Genomic DNA, 14,923 nt, shown 5'->3' with positions numbered 1-14,923 from the left:
CCTGAACCTGTCTAGCCTTTTTATTAGTCTGGTAAAACAACCTGAGGCATACCGTAAAAATGGAACAATTCAGTGCAGCCATCAGAATTCTTATTTGAGACAATTAAGGGTGCAATCCTATGTATGTTTAGTGAGAAAAAACTCCTATGCTGACTGGGGATTTTTTTCTGTCTAAACATGCATAGCATTGCGCACTTAAATAATATTTCTACACAATGGTAACTGAAATCACAAAACTGATCATTTCGCCAAAAAAAAATAAAAATGAAAATAAAGGGGCAATCCAAATCAATATTGCAAATATTCATATGTAAGGTTTTTCCACAGGGGATAGGAACATAGCCCTGAAGACATTTTCAGAAGTAAGACCTATTTGGTAGTTGTATGACTATTTAAAAGTTTTAGGTTACCCAATTCACAGAAGTCAGTTCTCATAGATCAGCTGTTAATAAGAACTGCAGGTGGACTGAGGTCTCCTATAAAAAGTAGATAGTGAAAAGTAGATAATACATCTTTTGAAAATTATAGAGAAGAATGATGTTTATAAAGAATAATCTCCATTGGCACCAATCGATGCCTTTTTTTTTTAGCTCCAACGCTGGGGTGTGGGAGAATTTAGGAAAAAGAGTGGCTGGGTGGAAAGGTTTAAATTTTCCCTACTTGCAGTCAGGATCTGGCCTGATGCAGATTTACTTTGAGGTAAAAGAAAAAGGTGAGAATAAGCTGCACTCTATGTATTAGTGCACCAACAGTATGCTAAAAAAGACGGGCTTGGTTGACTTTAGGGATCTCAGCAGGATATAGAAAATTTAGTTTTCAAACAAATAAAAATATTTATCTAAACAAACAAGAAATGCAAATGTCTGCATTTTATAAAAACAACATTGTCTGTGCATTCAGCAATTGAAAAATGCACGTAAGGTATCCATTAGAACACAGAATAATCCATTTCTCATGCGAAATGCTAACATAAAACAGCTGTTATAGTAACAGCAGTAAGTTTTTATGGGTTTCAGACTTTCGAAGTAAAGATAGAGAGAATGTACAGCTGTGGGAAGTTGTTTTGCTTACCACTGAAGAAGTCTTGGGGTGTGACAATGTTTATGGGCCTACAAAAACGCTTGAACACATGATGGATTTTAGCAAACTTTTAAAAATTGCAGCCTAAGAAAGACATCTAGGATCAAGGAAAGCTCCCAATAAAATATGAAGGTGTTCTCCTGAAGCACCAGATAAGGGAAGTCCACAAGATGGAAAACACCTATTAACCATGGCATTGGAAACAAGCTATTATATAAACCCTACTGCTTATCATGCAAACTTCTCTTATTAATTGCACAAAGAGCCCGTACCATTAAAGAATATTAGTTTGTCAGTGCGACTGAGGGTTTTGCTGTCACCACTTATGGAAACTGCTACTATGAGTCCATTCCTCCCTCACATCAGCATGTTAGCGGTAAGAGTGTTTATATTATGGTTTACTTTTTTTTAATCCAGTGAAGTCTTCTATTCCCACAAGAAATGTAATGTGTGCGCTGATAGTTTATGGATGTCAGCCACAGCAAAATTTGTCATTTCTGGAGCTCCAAACATTGGAAACTTGAGACGCTGGTTTGGCTGCAATCCATATAATACAAGCTGACTGATCTTCTAATGGAACTGGCCTTGAGTGACCAATGTGATGTGACTCTATAGTAATACAAAAACCTGCTCTAAGTAGGTTGTTGTTAACAATGGCTAGGATCCAAAGGACTACATAACTAATATCATGTGTCCAAGGCAGCTTTGAATTTGTGTGTTTTTGACAACCATAACTCCATGCCACATGGCAGGCTACTTTTGAAACTGACAGGACTTTCAAAAGTACTATCTGAACCTGCTGTTTAAAGACAATAAAAAGAAAAAAAGTCTTACCAGGAATATGGTGTACCCAAAGTAACCCTTTGGATCCCAGTCATTATGATTTAACTGGTTAAGCAATATATGGAATGATAATATTTTCAGCAGGTAAGAGAAATCCTAAGACATTTATCTTAATGAAAAAGACCTCTTTTGATATGAGACCAGAGAAAACAGATACATACTAAAACAATTCTTCCCATCTTCCTCAAGTTCATAGCCATCATAACATTGGCAAACATAGGATCCAGGTGTATTCACACATATCTGTTCACAATCATGCTTTTCGACCTCACATAAATCCTGGGCTGGAAAAAAATTAATAAGAAAAAATAGTAAAAGGTCATTACAATCCTACAAAGAGTTAATTGTGCTGTTTTGTTATGTTTTTGTATTCTATTTTAGGCATCAGAGTTGAAACACAGTAGGGAAGTAAAACAGGATGAAACATGCATAAATAAAATCTATAATAAGATAAGTATGTAATATAGATATATAGATATATATGAATTCTACACATATTCTGGAAATATTATATTATGTCTTCCATGCAACAGAGACATGAAAATTGTTTTTGCATGCACTGAAGTAGCATTTTTATTACAACATACCATATATGAGACAATTCAGGCAATTTACATCACGTTTAATTTGGCCCACAGCCTGGTTTATATAGGGGGATTCAGTTGTCTTCCACAACTGAAAGGTTTTGCAAGACCAATATCGGCACATAGAGCTCCCCATGCAAAGAGTGGGGTGTGGGCCTGGTCTAGTTATGTTCTTCTCATGTAGAAGAGCATTACACACATACATCAGCATGTATATGTAGAGCCCCACAGAACATATGGGGGGGCATGTTCTTTGAATGCATAAAGGGGGAATTGTTAGGAACTGCTTAGATGCATGGGAAAGAAAACAAATGTAAAGAGTGGGGTCAAATTAGGGCTGCTGTGCATAATGGTCACTGTGTTATTTTGCATATTTTAACTCACTCTTTGTTGTTTTTGGTGTAACAGACAAACATGGCTGCCCCTCTTATCAGTTTACAGAGGTTGACAATGAGGTCAAAAAGTCTGGCCTGTGCTTTGTGTAAACTGAAGGCATGCTTTATAATGTGTACTTCTATCCTCTGCAATGCAGACATTGACCTGGTTCAGACATAATGCTAACCCATGGGTTATTTAACCCATGGGTTATTGAATTCTTTGTTGACATGATATGTGAACCCAGCTGGGCTAACAACCCATGGGTTGTTAAACATGAACAACTCAGAAAGAGAACCCATGGTTTGTTGTTGGGCAGTGAACTCTAGGTTGTTGTTACATGTGAACCCAGAATCATGGGTTGTTCATGGTTGTTGTGTTTCACCCCCTAAAAAACCCACCTTATTGGGAGACAATAAATAGGTCTGCCATGTAATCCACAAAGCTTTATTCAGGCAATAAACATCTCTTCCCACCTGAAGAGAGTCTAACCTCTAGGAACTTTCCTCTAGGTAAAACTATGCAAACTAAGCGAGACAACTGTCCTTTCAAGAAAAAAGGAAAGACTTTTCCCAGAACGCTTCAACTTCAAGGAGACTGGTTCTGAAGAAGCCTTTGGCGAGAAGCTAGCCAGGCCGACCTTCTCTCACCTTCCTTTAGCTCTGCTCGTTTTAGTCTGCAGCATACTCTAGGATCAGCCTGCCTTGAAGTGCCCTCCTCCTTGGAAGAATAGGCTGTGTGTTTTTAATGTTTTCAGAGGTAAGGTCTGGCGAAGGTTCATTCCCAGATGGTGAAGAGCCTGTGAGAGTCACCTCCTCCACTCCCCTTATAGGCTGGTATGTTTCTGGCACTGTCTATTCTGCTTCAGAATCTGATTCTGATTGATCGGTGAAACTCCTTCCCCCAGCCTAAGGGGAACAGGTCTACTCATGACAGTTGTTTTGCCAGGCTACAGAAGCAGTGGGCAAGAGTGGGAACCTCCCCCACCCCGCACACACACAGCTGCTCTACATGCCAGTACCACAGTGCCACAAATGCATTTCCGATACAGGGAGGAAACAGGGGAAGGAGGCAGGAAATAAGCAACGCAGGCACTGAGAAAACAAACTACAGTTTGCTTGAACATCTGCCCAACAAATCCTGGGTAGGGCAGCAAACCATGGACTAACCATGTGTTAAATGTACCATGGGTAAGTTTTATGTGTGAACCAGGTCATTATGTTTGCTATAACAGATATGGAGAAGTCCTCAACAAGTTTGTGTAGAAATGCTTCTCTAAATATAAAAAGTTTGAAAACTATTAAATTTTAAGATTGGGTACATATTTTCCCAAAGCCAATGTATAATGAACCTACAGAGTAGTGGTAGTGTAAATAATGTCTTTTAAGCTAGAATATGAACTTTTAAGCTATCATTTAGGAAACAGAACTCTAGTTACTGAAAAATAAAAGATTTTGCAGCCTGGATTTCTTTTTTAAATCCATAAAGAGACAAGTGATTGTTCCTTAAGTTTAGAAACTAAAAATCAACAAGCTCTCCTTCAGTGATTTCAAGTCACTCTTGCTTGTGCAGATTGTTTTTACAATCTGAAGAATTTATGACCAGGGAGATTTGGACAAATGTAAAAATGAGTGTAAGAGAGATGTTAATATAAACAAGTCATTTTTAACACAAGTCTGGTATACACAAAGCTTCATTTTAAAATCTTTTTTCTAAAACAGTGTCTAAACTAGAAACTGATATGTAATACTTGTGTTTTAAAAGCCTAGATATAACACTGAAAATATAAATTAAATATTTGGTGAAAGAAACAGCTGCTTACTTATATAAGCTATGCTCCAATGGCAGCATGACAAATACACACATGCTTTCCCAGAGCATGGTCCATTTATTTTATTTCCATCAAGTCTTACCATAGTTTTCTTTTCTGCCTAGATAAACTAGATAATCTATAAAATGCATCTCCAAAATTTATTTTGTGCCTGAAACACCCTTTTTTCTTTAGAAAAGGGAATCTTAATGGCCCAAGGCACTAGTTTAATTTATTTAGAAATATGTATCCTGCCATCCTGGTGCTTCTGCATCATTGAAGGCAGCTTACAACAATTAAAACCAACCATAAGAATTTAAGAGACATGCTGGATCAGACCAAAAATCTACCTAGTCCCACATTCTATTCATGCAGTGGCCAACCAGTTGCCTGTGGGAAGCCCACAAACAGGAAATGAGTGCAATACCACCCTCCCACTTGTGTGCCCCAACAACTGGCATACAGTAGCATAGTGCCCCCAATATTCTGCAATGTGTACACTTTAGGTTGAGTCTTAAGAACTAAGAGTAGACAGAAAATAGCTGTAAGTATTGCTTTGCAAACAGTTTGCCCTAGAGTTCAATCACAATGCCTGTCCCTGCAGTCAGTGCCAATGAAATTAAGTTAATGACAATGAAATTAATGGGCTTTATAATATGTACAACTGTCTGCAAGATTGAACTATTGAATGAAATCCACAATAACTGCAATCAATGAGAACCTTGCCATTGACTTCAATGAGATGTGGAATGTGGCCAGTGGTTTTACAAGATTATTAAAGGGTAAGTGATTTGAGCACTGAAAACTTAATGTTGGAATTAACAGAAAACTGCTGCTAGTGTTTAGTTAAATACATCTGGTTTATGTTGACTGTGCATTTTTTTAAATATAAACAGGACTGACTTATTTCTGCAGAAATTTGAGGCTAATGAGGAACCATCTTTGGCTTTATCTGCTTCTGAACATTCAAAAGTAAAGGAAAATACCAAAATATTTTTAATCATGTATTTTATCTCATTTCGTTTTATGTAAACTGCCCTGAAAGCATGTCTGAAGGATAGTATATACATTTTTAAAATGAGTAATTGCAATAAATAAATAAATAAGTCTAACATCTAACTGGGGATTCTAGAACATTGTGTGTAGATTGCTATGAAAGTCTCAAATCAAGTGCAACCATCTTTTTAGCCATGTTTTTTAGTGAATTGCCCTTACTAACTTCTTGTCTCAGTTCCCTTGTCTCTCTCCATGATTATTTGTCTTGGAATAGTCAGGGTTTAAGCAGAGGACTTGTTTTTGTTTTTATTTATTTGATTTGTATGGAGGTTCTTACTTTGAAGCAAGGTAACCACTCTGACACTATATTCTTCTTTCCTGCCTTTTATTCCTCTGAGCCTATCATTACTACTCCCATGTGGGTCAACACTTGTCACCACCACTCGAGCGCCACAGCATATAGCTACCCAAACTGGCCTTGTCATGTCTTTAACAGCTGCCCCACTCTTTATTTTGCAAATGTAATTCCCCCATCTCCATTCTTCTCTATCTGTTCAAATTGTTCTGGTCCATTTGCTGGTCCCCAACCTGAAGTCCTACAGATATGTTGACTATAACTCTCATAATCCCTCATTAGTGCACATGCTGGCTAGGGATTATAGGTGCTGGGAGTCGAACACCTCTGGAAACCATCATATTGGGATGTCTAGCATATTGGTATATTAACCTAGGCCACAGCTAGACCTAAGGTTTATCCTGGGATCATCCAGGGTTTGCCCCTGCCTGAGCACTGGATCCCCTGTGTGACACCTAGATGAACAGGTTTGACCCCTGGACGATCCAGGGATAAACCTTAGGTCTAGCTATGGCCCAAGTATTTTTCTCTTCTGTAATATCTTTGTTATAAAATTGTAATACTGTATTTCTTCGATTGTAAGACGCCGTCGATTTTAAGACGCACACCAATTTCAGTACCACCAACAGAAAAAAAAACCCCTAAGATACACCCGCGATTCTAAGACACACCCCGTTTTTAGAGATGTTTATATGGGGGAAAAAGTGCGTCTTAGAATCGAAGAAATAGGGTATTTACTATGAGCAGTTTGTCTTGACCTAATTTTCCCCATTTGGAGTAAGTGCTTACTCACTTTGCTGAAGTACAATTCCTAATCTGGGAGACAAGGCAAGAAAGAACAATTTACTAAAAAACTAGAAAGCATGGCTGAGAAGGTAGCTGCACTTGACATGAGGAATCAGGATGGGGTAGCTTTAACTAAATGGAATAAAATATTATATAAAAGAAAGAATACTACTTGGAATACAAAAAGGCCGTGTTACTATATAATCAATGTAAGAGGTTTTTTTACTGTGTTCAAAGCTTAGGACTCTAAATGTATCCATGTCAAATATATTCATACAGCTTCAAGTCATGATAATTTTCCAGTTGATCAATTCTTCCCCAAAGGGTGTACTTATGAATTAGTAAGGTAGATAATATAGAAAACTCACTATTACATGTCCTCTTGTCTGAGTTCAGAATATATCCCTGTTTACATTTACATACATAAGTCCCAGGAGTGTTAATGCAGAAGTGGTCACAACTGTGTTCAGTTATACTGCACATGTGTTGGACTGAAAAAAGAAAAGTAATATATTAGCTAGAAACAATATGTGATCAGACAGACTATCTCTCCTAAAGGCTAATATATGAAAAGGCTAAGATATTTTTTTCAATGGACAAAATATGAAACCTGTACTAAAAATACACTTTCCTACTAAAAACAGTTTTTATGTAGCCATTATGAGGTTACATAAATTACATTAAAGTACAAATGTTGGACAAAGAAACGCTATATTGTTTAAAAACATGAGCTAAGAGGGAGTAAACATCCTTCTGATGGATTTTTAAAAAAAGCAGCTACTCATAAATAATACTGTCCAATCTATGTTGCCATCACCTGCTTAATATCTTATCCATTTTTCTTTTTGCTTCCCCCGCCCCATTCTTGCCTTTACCTTTGCTGCTGCTTTTGCTGCTGTAATAGCAGCATAAACTAAAGCTTGTGCACTGCAATTTCATCCTAACCTATGCTAAACAGGTAGGGCACAGCCTACAGTGCCATACAGCTCTGCCCCAAATGTATTTACGAAGGCCCTCAATCCTGCTGTTTTGCTGGCACAATCTTGTGATTGATGTGAGTAAAGCCTGCTGTGAGAGCTCTTAGGATGCCAGGCCATATGTAATGCAATGTTTTTTTGATGTTACCCTGGCAAGCAGAATCAATACATTCCAGCCAATGTCTTTGTTTGCTTGCAGAGGAAATGTTAAGATTCTTGCTCTTTAAAATAAATAGAAAATTTAAATTAGTCTCTTTTCTCTAGCAGTCATCACTACTCTAAACTGCTTTGTTTTGTTTTGTTTCATTTCAAGTAATTTCTTTGCAAACTCAGTCATGGGCTGCACTCCTTTCCTTTGCATTGTTACTTGCAATTACAAGTACAATGGCTGAGCAGGAATTTGAACCCAGGTCTTCCACCACAATCTCTTGTTGAACTCCCTTCGCAACCTCAGCTTTTGCGATTTGGTCTATGACTGGTTCGCCTCTTACTTAGCAGGCCGGTCATTTAATGTATCGGCGAACGGCCTCTCATCTGGTTCCTTTCCCCTTTCAGTTGGGGTTCCTCAGGGCTCTGTGCTTGGCCTGTTGTTGTTTTCCTTTTACACATTATCCTTGGGTAATCTTATTTGTTCCCATGGCCTTCAATACCATCTAAATGCCGATGATACTCAACTATATCTTTCTTCCCCAGATTTGTTGTCTGATGTTCAGGATCGTTATCTCGGCCTGTCTCACGGATGTTTCTTTCTGGATGCTTCACACCAACTTCTAGCCCAGCCTTCCCCACCTGGGTCCCTCCAGAATTGGTCATAATGGCTCAGGATGATGGAAGGTGTAGGCCAAAATATCTGGGGGGAGGCTACTTTAGGCAAACATATCCTAACAGCCAATTCACACATGCATGATCATAATTCAATCACTATAAACAGAGCTTTCACAACTTCAAACAAATCGTATGATAGAGATAGATGCACATGTATGTGTGAATACATTGTCACCAAATTGTTCTGGTATGCATCTGTTTATGTTTTAAAATGTTTTATTTATATAGAGATAACATTTCCAATAAAGCCTTCCAAAAGTACACTTCACTGACTTACCACAAAGTTTAGTCTGGAATACAGAAGTCAGTGTTTCAATTTGGCTGAAATTTGCAACCAAAAAGACATGTTCTTCATAAGGTTCACTCCCAATGGACCTGAGTGTATTCATATCTACTCTTCCCACACCAATAGCAAAAATTAGGATTCCTGAATTTCGAGCTTTTGCTGCAACATCTGCAACAGGATCCTGTGGTCTCCCATCTGTCACTATCATGATAACTCTGGGCACATTTTGAGTGAGCGGTCGAGCTCCTTCAGATTCTGAAAATGCAATGTTCACTGCATACTGAATAGCTAATCCTGTCATGGTACCAGTAGCAAGGTACATCATTCTTTTCACTGCTCTCTCCACATCCTGTTTCCTCCTAAAGGTCTTCAGCGAAAATTCATTTTTGACAGTGCTGGCATATTGGATGAGTCCCACTCTAGTGACATCTGGGCCGATGTCCAAAAACTGTAGGATGTTTAAGATGAATTCTTTCACTTTCTCAAAATCATAAGGGCGAACACTACGAGAGCTGTCAATTACGAGCACAAGGTCCAGCTGTTTCTTATTGCAAAGATTTTCTGGAGGAGGAAACAAACAAACAAAATCTATATAATGAGCTGTATAAAACAAACCATCCCACAATTAAATAGAATGACCTAGTAGAGTGTTTTTATTTGGAATGATAACTAGGAAATACCAAAATATACTTTAAAATTCACACAGGCTTCATCCATCAGTAATGTTAGTATACTTAATATAGTTGAAGATATATATTATGAACTAGCATATACCTATTATGCTACAACTAAGTTGTACCTGGTGGTAAGGACCTAATGCAGGAGGGTGCAACTTGGGTGGCTCTCCAGATGTTTCCCCCTACAACTGCCATCAGCCCCAACCAGTAAAGCCAATGACAAGGGATCATGGAGTTGAAGGCCAAAACATCTGGAGGGCCACAAATTTTCCATCCCTGACTAATGTTACGGGCTCCTATATGTAGACTGCATATTCTGAAGTTATTGCTCCATCAGTGAAGCCACGTGCTATATTATATATTATTTGGAGAGATGCAAAATGAAAAGAACTTTCATTACTTTGCCTGTCCTACCACATTCTTAAGGAAACTGCTGAAGTAACATATGTTTCTGAAAGTTATTGAGGGACAGGAAATGCCCCTATTTTCAGCTGGTTCATTACAGGCCCTTTTTCAGTAACCACAGACATTTGTGGCCATAGAATGATGGTACTATTTGTGGACTATGAAGTAATACTTGGAGGCTAGTCTTACATTCTTCACAGATACAGGATCACAGAAAGGTTGCTAACCCTTTCAAAACCCAGTGATATGTGGGGTTTGTGCCAAAATGAACAAAAATGGCATTCCATTACTAATGTAATGCAGAAATCCTATTCCATATTATTATTTCGCTGCTGTATCTAATTATTTCCTTTTTTTCTAAAGTAGAATAAAACACTAATAATCATGGTATAATAATTGGATACAGATAACATGTGAGGCATATTTACAGGAATGAACTCAGAAAGAAAACAAGTTAAACAGAGATGAAGGGCTAAACTTCATTTGGTCACCACTGGAGATAAGCCCAAACTAGGAAGTCTGGCCCTGATTCTGAGGTCTTGGATCCACTTCATTGTTTTTTCTTCCAGCCATGCCTTAAGCTGGAATTCTCTATGTTGATTCAGATGTAGTTGAAACATTTCACAAGGTAAAAAACAAAAAACCCAGCCTTATAAGATACATGATTTGAAATTAAAAATGTCAGTGAGACATTTTCAGTGTAACGTTTTTTGGTCCATGTATATAGAAAATAAGAGCTATGATGTCAACATTCTCTCCATGGACACTGTTGGTTGCCACCGGAGTCTAGCCAGAAATCCTGAGTGTCAGATAGTGGTTCCTTATTAACTTCACTACTAGGGCATCTGGTTAGAAGAAAAAAAGAAGGATAAATACCTCAGGTCAACTAGCAGAAGTCTCTTAAGAACCCTCCCACCCAGTGAGTCATGTGACCATGTGGAACCAACCACCTTCTCATCAAGGGTAGGCAAATTTGGCACCTGCCAAGGGCCCACAAGGGCCTACTGATAAGAACCCCCCAGAGCTGCTGCTCCTCTTCACTATTACGACCCGCTTGTTCACCTGCCTCTAACTCTGGCCCAGACAATAGTGGTTGCGAAGAGGAGGAGCAGTACATGTCACTCTTTACTTGCTCACTGGCTCCCTACTTCTCATGTAAGCAAATGATAGCAATGATGAGAAAGAGGATGAGGAGCAGTAACAGCCAGTGACAATGGTGGTGACATGATCAAGCAGCCCACTGTGGCTTATTTAACCCATTATGGGCTGTGGTGCATGCAGGCAGCCATTTTGAATATTCAAAATGTGACAACAGCTTGTTGTGACATCTGAACCCAGCAAGGGTGGGTTGTTGGCATGGTTAAGAAATCACCCACAACTCTGGAAGAGCCCACAGATTCTGGGTGGTTTGTTAACCACCTTTGCTGGATTTAGAGACCACGACAAGCTGCAGCCATGGCTTGACTATTCAAAAGTTGCCCGGTATGCGATGCCGCACTCATTGCACCTTCTGCTTCTTCCTATATAGCCTGAATGTTGTACATATATTCCTCAGTCTGAGCAATGCATTCATTTTAATGCCTAGCTTAGTTAGACCACCTGTTTTACTGTGGATTTTTATTTCAGTTTTAAATGTTGTTTTAATTAATGTTGTTTTAAATGTTGTAGGCCACCATGGAATGCGTAAATGAAGGGCAGTACATTATTATTATTATTATTATTATTATTATTATCATCATCATCATTATTAAACAATATTTCTTTAAACTAAATTGACCTTAACTTGTGACTAGTCTACGCCTGACTGCCTGTCAGCTTGCCCTGCCCTGCCCTACCATTGCCTTTTACCCAAAGAATGACACTCATATTTTGATATTTATTTTTCATGCCATTTGCAACCATTCATGTTTGCCACCTAAAATGTTTACTGCTTATGAAGTCAGATTTTCCTAAGGCCTAGGGACAGTGTACCTGATATGTTCATTTCTTGATGATTCTGATCAAGAGATTTAGTCCCATTTCATACATTCAGCTTGATGCAGTAATGAAATACAGTTCACTCTCCTACCCCCTGTAGCCCTCCTTGCCAACTGAAAATCTGCTCTGAAGGTTTCCCAGCCCTCTGGAGCAGAATTTGGGGATGTGTGTGGTGGGGTTGTGGGGGAAGATCACCCCCCTCCTAGTTTCAGTGACAGAATCAGTTCTGTCAGTGAAATGACAGCATTGGATCCAACCCATAGTATGGAAGAAGAGCAGCTAAGCTAGGGTGACCATATGAAAAGGAGGACAGGGCTAATGTATCTTTAACAGTTGCATAGAAAAGGGAATTTCAGCAGGTGTCACTTGTATGCATGTCACACCTGGTGAAATTCCCTCTTCATCACAACAGTTAAAGCTGCAGGAGCTATACTGCAGCTATACTGTGATCAGATCTAAAAGAGGGCAGGGCACCTGCAGCTTTAACTGTTGTGATGAAGAAGAAATTTCACCAGGTTCTCCATATATACAAATGACACCTGCTGAAATTCCCGTTTCAATAGAACTTTAAAGATACAGGAGCCCTGTCCTCCTTTTCATATGGTCACCCTAGCCCTTGACACAGTATGAAACAAGTGTGTGCCCAAGTTTGCTGACTGCTTCCCATTTTAAAAAAAGGGGCAGTGGGAATAACATGGGCTCTTTATAATTGGGTGCTTATTTGGAGGTCTTGGTTTCACATTTAAGGCAGTCTTTCACATTTAAGTCCCTCCACTGCACTGTGCACCATCTACGGCTGTTCATACGAGGGCTGAGTTTATTTCTCCAAGGGCCATCTTCCTGGAATGTTGCTAACAGGGGGGCTGTCTTCACAGCGCTGGGTTAGCATTGCCTCCCTGTTCAACTCCGTGCTTTTCCTCTCCCAGGGCATCGCTGGGTAATTCTGATGCTGAGGAGGGAGTGCGGGGTTTCTGGGTGGACATCCGGGTCCCACAGCCGCCCCTACCCTCTTCCTGGCGAAGGCGATCAATCGCTGGTCACCTTCCACCAGGCTCTGCCTCCCGGGTTGACCCTGGATTGGCCCTGGAGCAATGTCACGCGGCGGAAGCACCGTATTGACATCGTTCCCTTTGAAAAAGTAACCCCTGACTTTTCAAGTCAGAGTAACCTCTGACTTGAAAAAGTCAGAGTATCGCAGCATCGCAAGGAAACCCCGTACTGGCTGTGAAGTTGAGCTTGCATCGTCTAACCGACGTGGTGTAGATCCAGTGACTGTGGGGCTTTCCCCACATATAGACAGTCCCATAGTTATAATGAGATTTTTTTAAAAGTATTGATGCAGCTGTGCACGCTAATAGTCATAGGGTAAGTGTTAGTAACCATTACTTCCTCTAAGAGTATAAGAATTTCAGATCTGTGGGTTGTTTATATGTTCCATCATTAGCTAAATGAGTTCCTAGAAATAAGATATTGGTCAACTGAAAAGTTGTCGTTAAGGCCAATTTAAAGTGTTTGCAAATGTCTCATGGAAATGAGGAGTTCTTGCTTCATTTAACAATGCCAACAAATCCAGCTCTGACTTACAATTAATTTATTCAAAAAGGAAAGAATGGCATTTCCTACTACTAAACTTCGTTCATCAGAGTTAAGCAAGAAGAATCAAAATAACAATTGTGAACATGTAGCTTTAATTTCTGTAATTTAGAACCCTATCCTCTACTGGGAATCTAGTGTTTATTACACATTCATAAGCAGTGGAGACAGAAAATATGCATTAGGTCATCTCATTATTATCTCATTGAGCTTCTAGCAGAGTGGATTTACTGTACTAGTTTATCCCAAAGTACTATTACACATTTCAAGCAAAACTATAATTCAGATAATTAATACCATTGACAGCTGCATTTCCCAAATAAGTATGTTTCATTCTAAGTGCAAAACTAGACATTACACTCAGATGAGTATATTACTCCAAAATGCCATTTTAAAAGGTAAAGTCCTCTTCCAGAAGGGAAATTGGGGATGCAGAGAGAAGAGACTGCTTTTCTTGCCCACTGTTTCACAGCTCCAAATAGCACTAAATGGCTTTTGTCCCACACCCTGGCAATGTTTAAATAAGTGGAAAAGCGGTTTTGGAATATGGAGAAGGGAGATAGCAGGTAGTGAAATGATTAAGCACCCCTCTCCCTTTCCACATCTCCAGGTCAATTGCTACTTTAGAAATGGCTTCTGTTTAAAAAGGGCCATTGCAATAATGCTACAGGTATCTGCATGAAATATCTAGTTTCACCGTAACGTATTTTCAAATGAATTCTACCTATATTTCCTTTTTCCTTTAGTTTTTACTAGGGGTGTGCAAAGTGGGCCTTCTCCGCCTCAAAATTCGAGCCAGAGCTCCATTGAGGTGATTCTCTGCCCCAATTTCGGAGCGGCTTTACTTTACTGATGCAGAGCTCCATTGTTGCCGGTGGAAGTTTCTACTTCAGCCTTCTCAAACCTGGTGCCCTCTATTGGACAGACCCCCACCCCCACCCCTGCACTGGAAGCCCAGCCAGCCAACAGGAGTAATAGATAACTGAAATAAAGAGCCTGCCTGTGCCTGACTCAGGTGTAGAAGCTTTCTCACTCAGGATGCTAGCCAGCCCAGCAGAAATGTGCTCCCTCCCCCCACGTCCAGAATCAGCAGCCAGTTACTGTTTCCCACTCCCACAAACACTGCGATTGGAGGAGAATACGGTCACCGACAGCGTTATGGCAATTCCTAATTTGTTAGCCACAGATGTCAATATCAAAGCTATCCCTCACCCCACTCTGCATCTTCCAAATATGGAGATATTCAATTGACACACACACTCAGCATTGACACTTGAAAAACAGTCAGATAATTTCAGAGACATTAGAAGCTCCAATTGGGCATGTCTCCGCTTTGATATCAATCAATGGGTTT

The 14,923-nt window shown here is 39.5% G+C and overlaps 1 protein-coding gene across 1 annotated transcript in view; it reads right to left on the bottom strand.

Annotated features, from left to right (window-relative positions):
• The window catches only part of MATN2 (matrilin 2), a 52,201-nt gene that overhangs the window by 34,493 nt on the left and 2,785 nt on the right, over positions 1-14,923 (bottom strand). The window contains exons 3-5 of the mRNA XM_063130977.1: positions 8,909-9,478; positions 7,198-7,320; positions 2,085-2,207 (exon numbers count right to left, since the gene is read on the bottom strand). Of these exons, the coding sequence (XP_062987047.1) occupies positions 2,085-2,207; positions 7,198-7,320; positions 8,909-9,478 (816 nt within the window). The remainder of the gene's footprint in view (positions 1-2,084; positions 2,208-7,197; positions 7,321-8,908; positions 9,479-14,923) is intronic.

Source organism: Elgaria multicarinata, chromosome 7 (genome assembly GCF_023053635.1).
Source record: "Elgaria multicarinata webbii isolate HBS135686 ecotype San Diego chromosome 7, rElgMul1.1.pri, whole genome shotgun sequence".
NCBI classification, from domain to species: Eukaryota; Metazoa; Chordata; class Lepidosauria; order Squamata; family Anguidae; genus Elgaria; species Elgaria multicarinata.
This window is presented reverse-complemented; position numbering and strand designations above follow the sequence as displayed.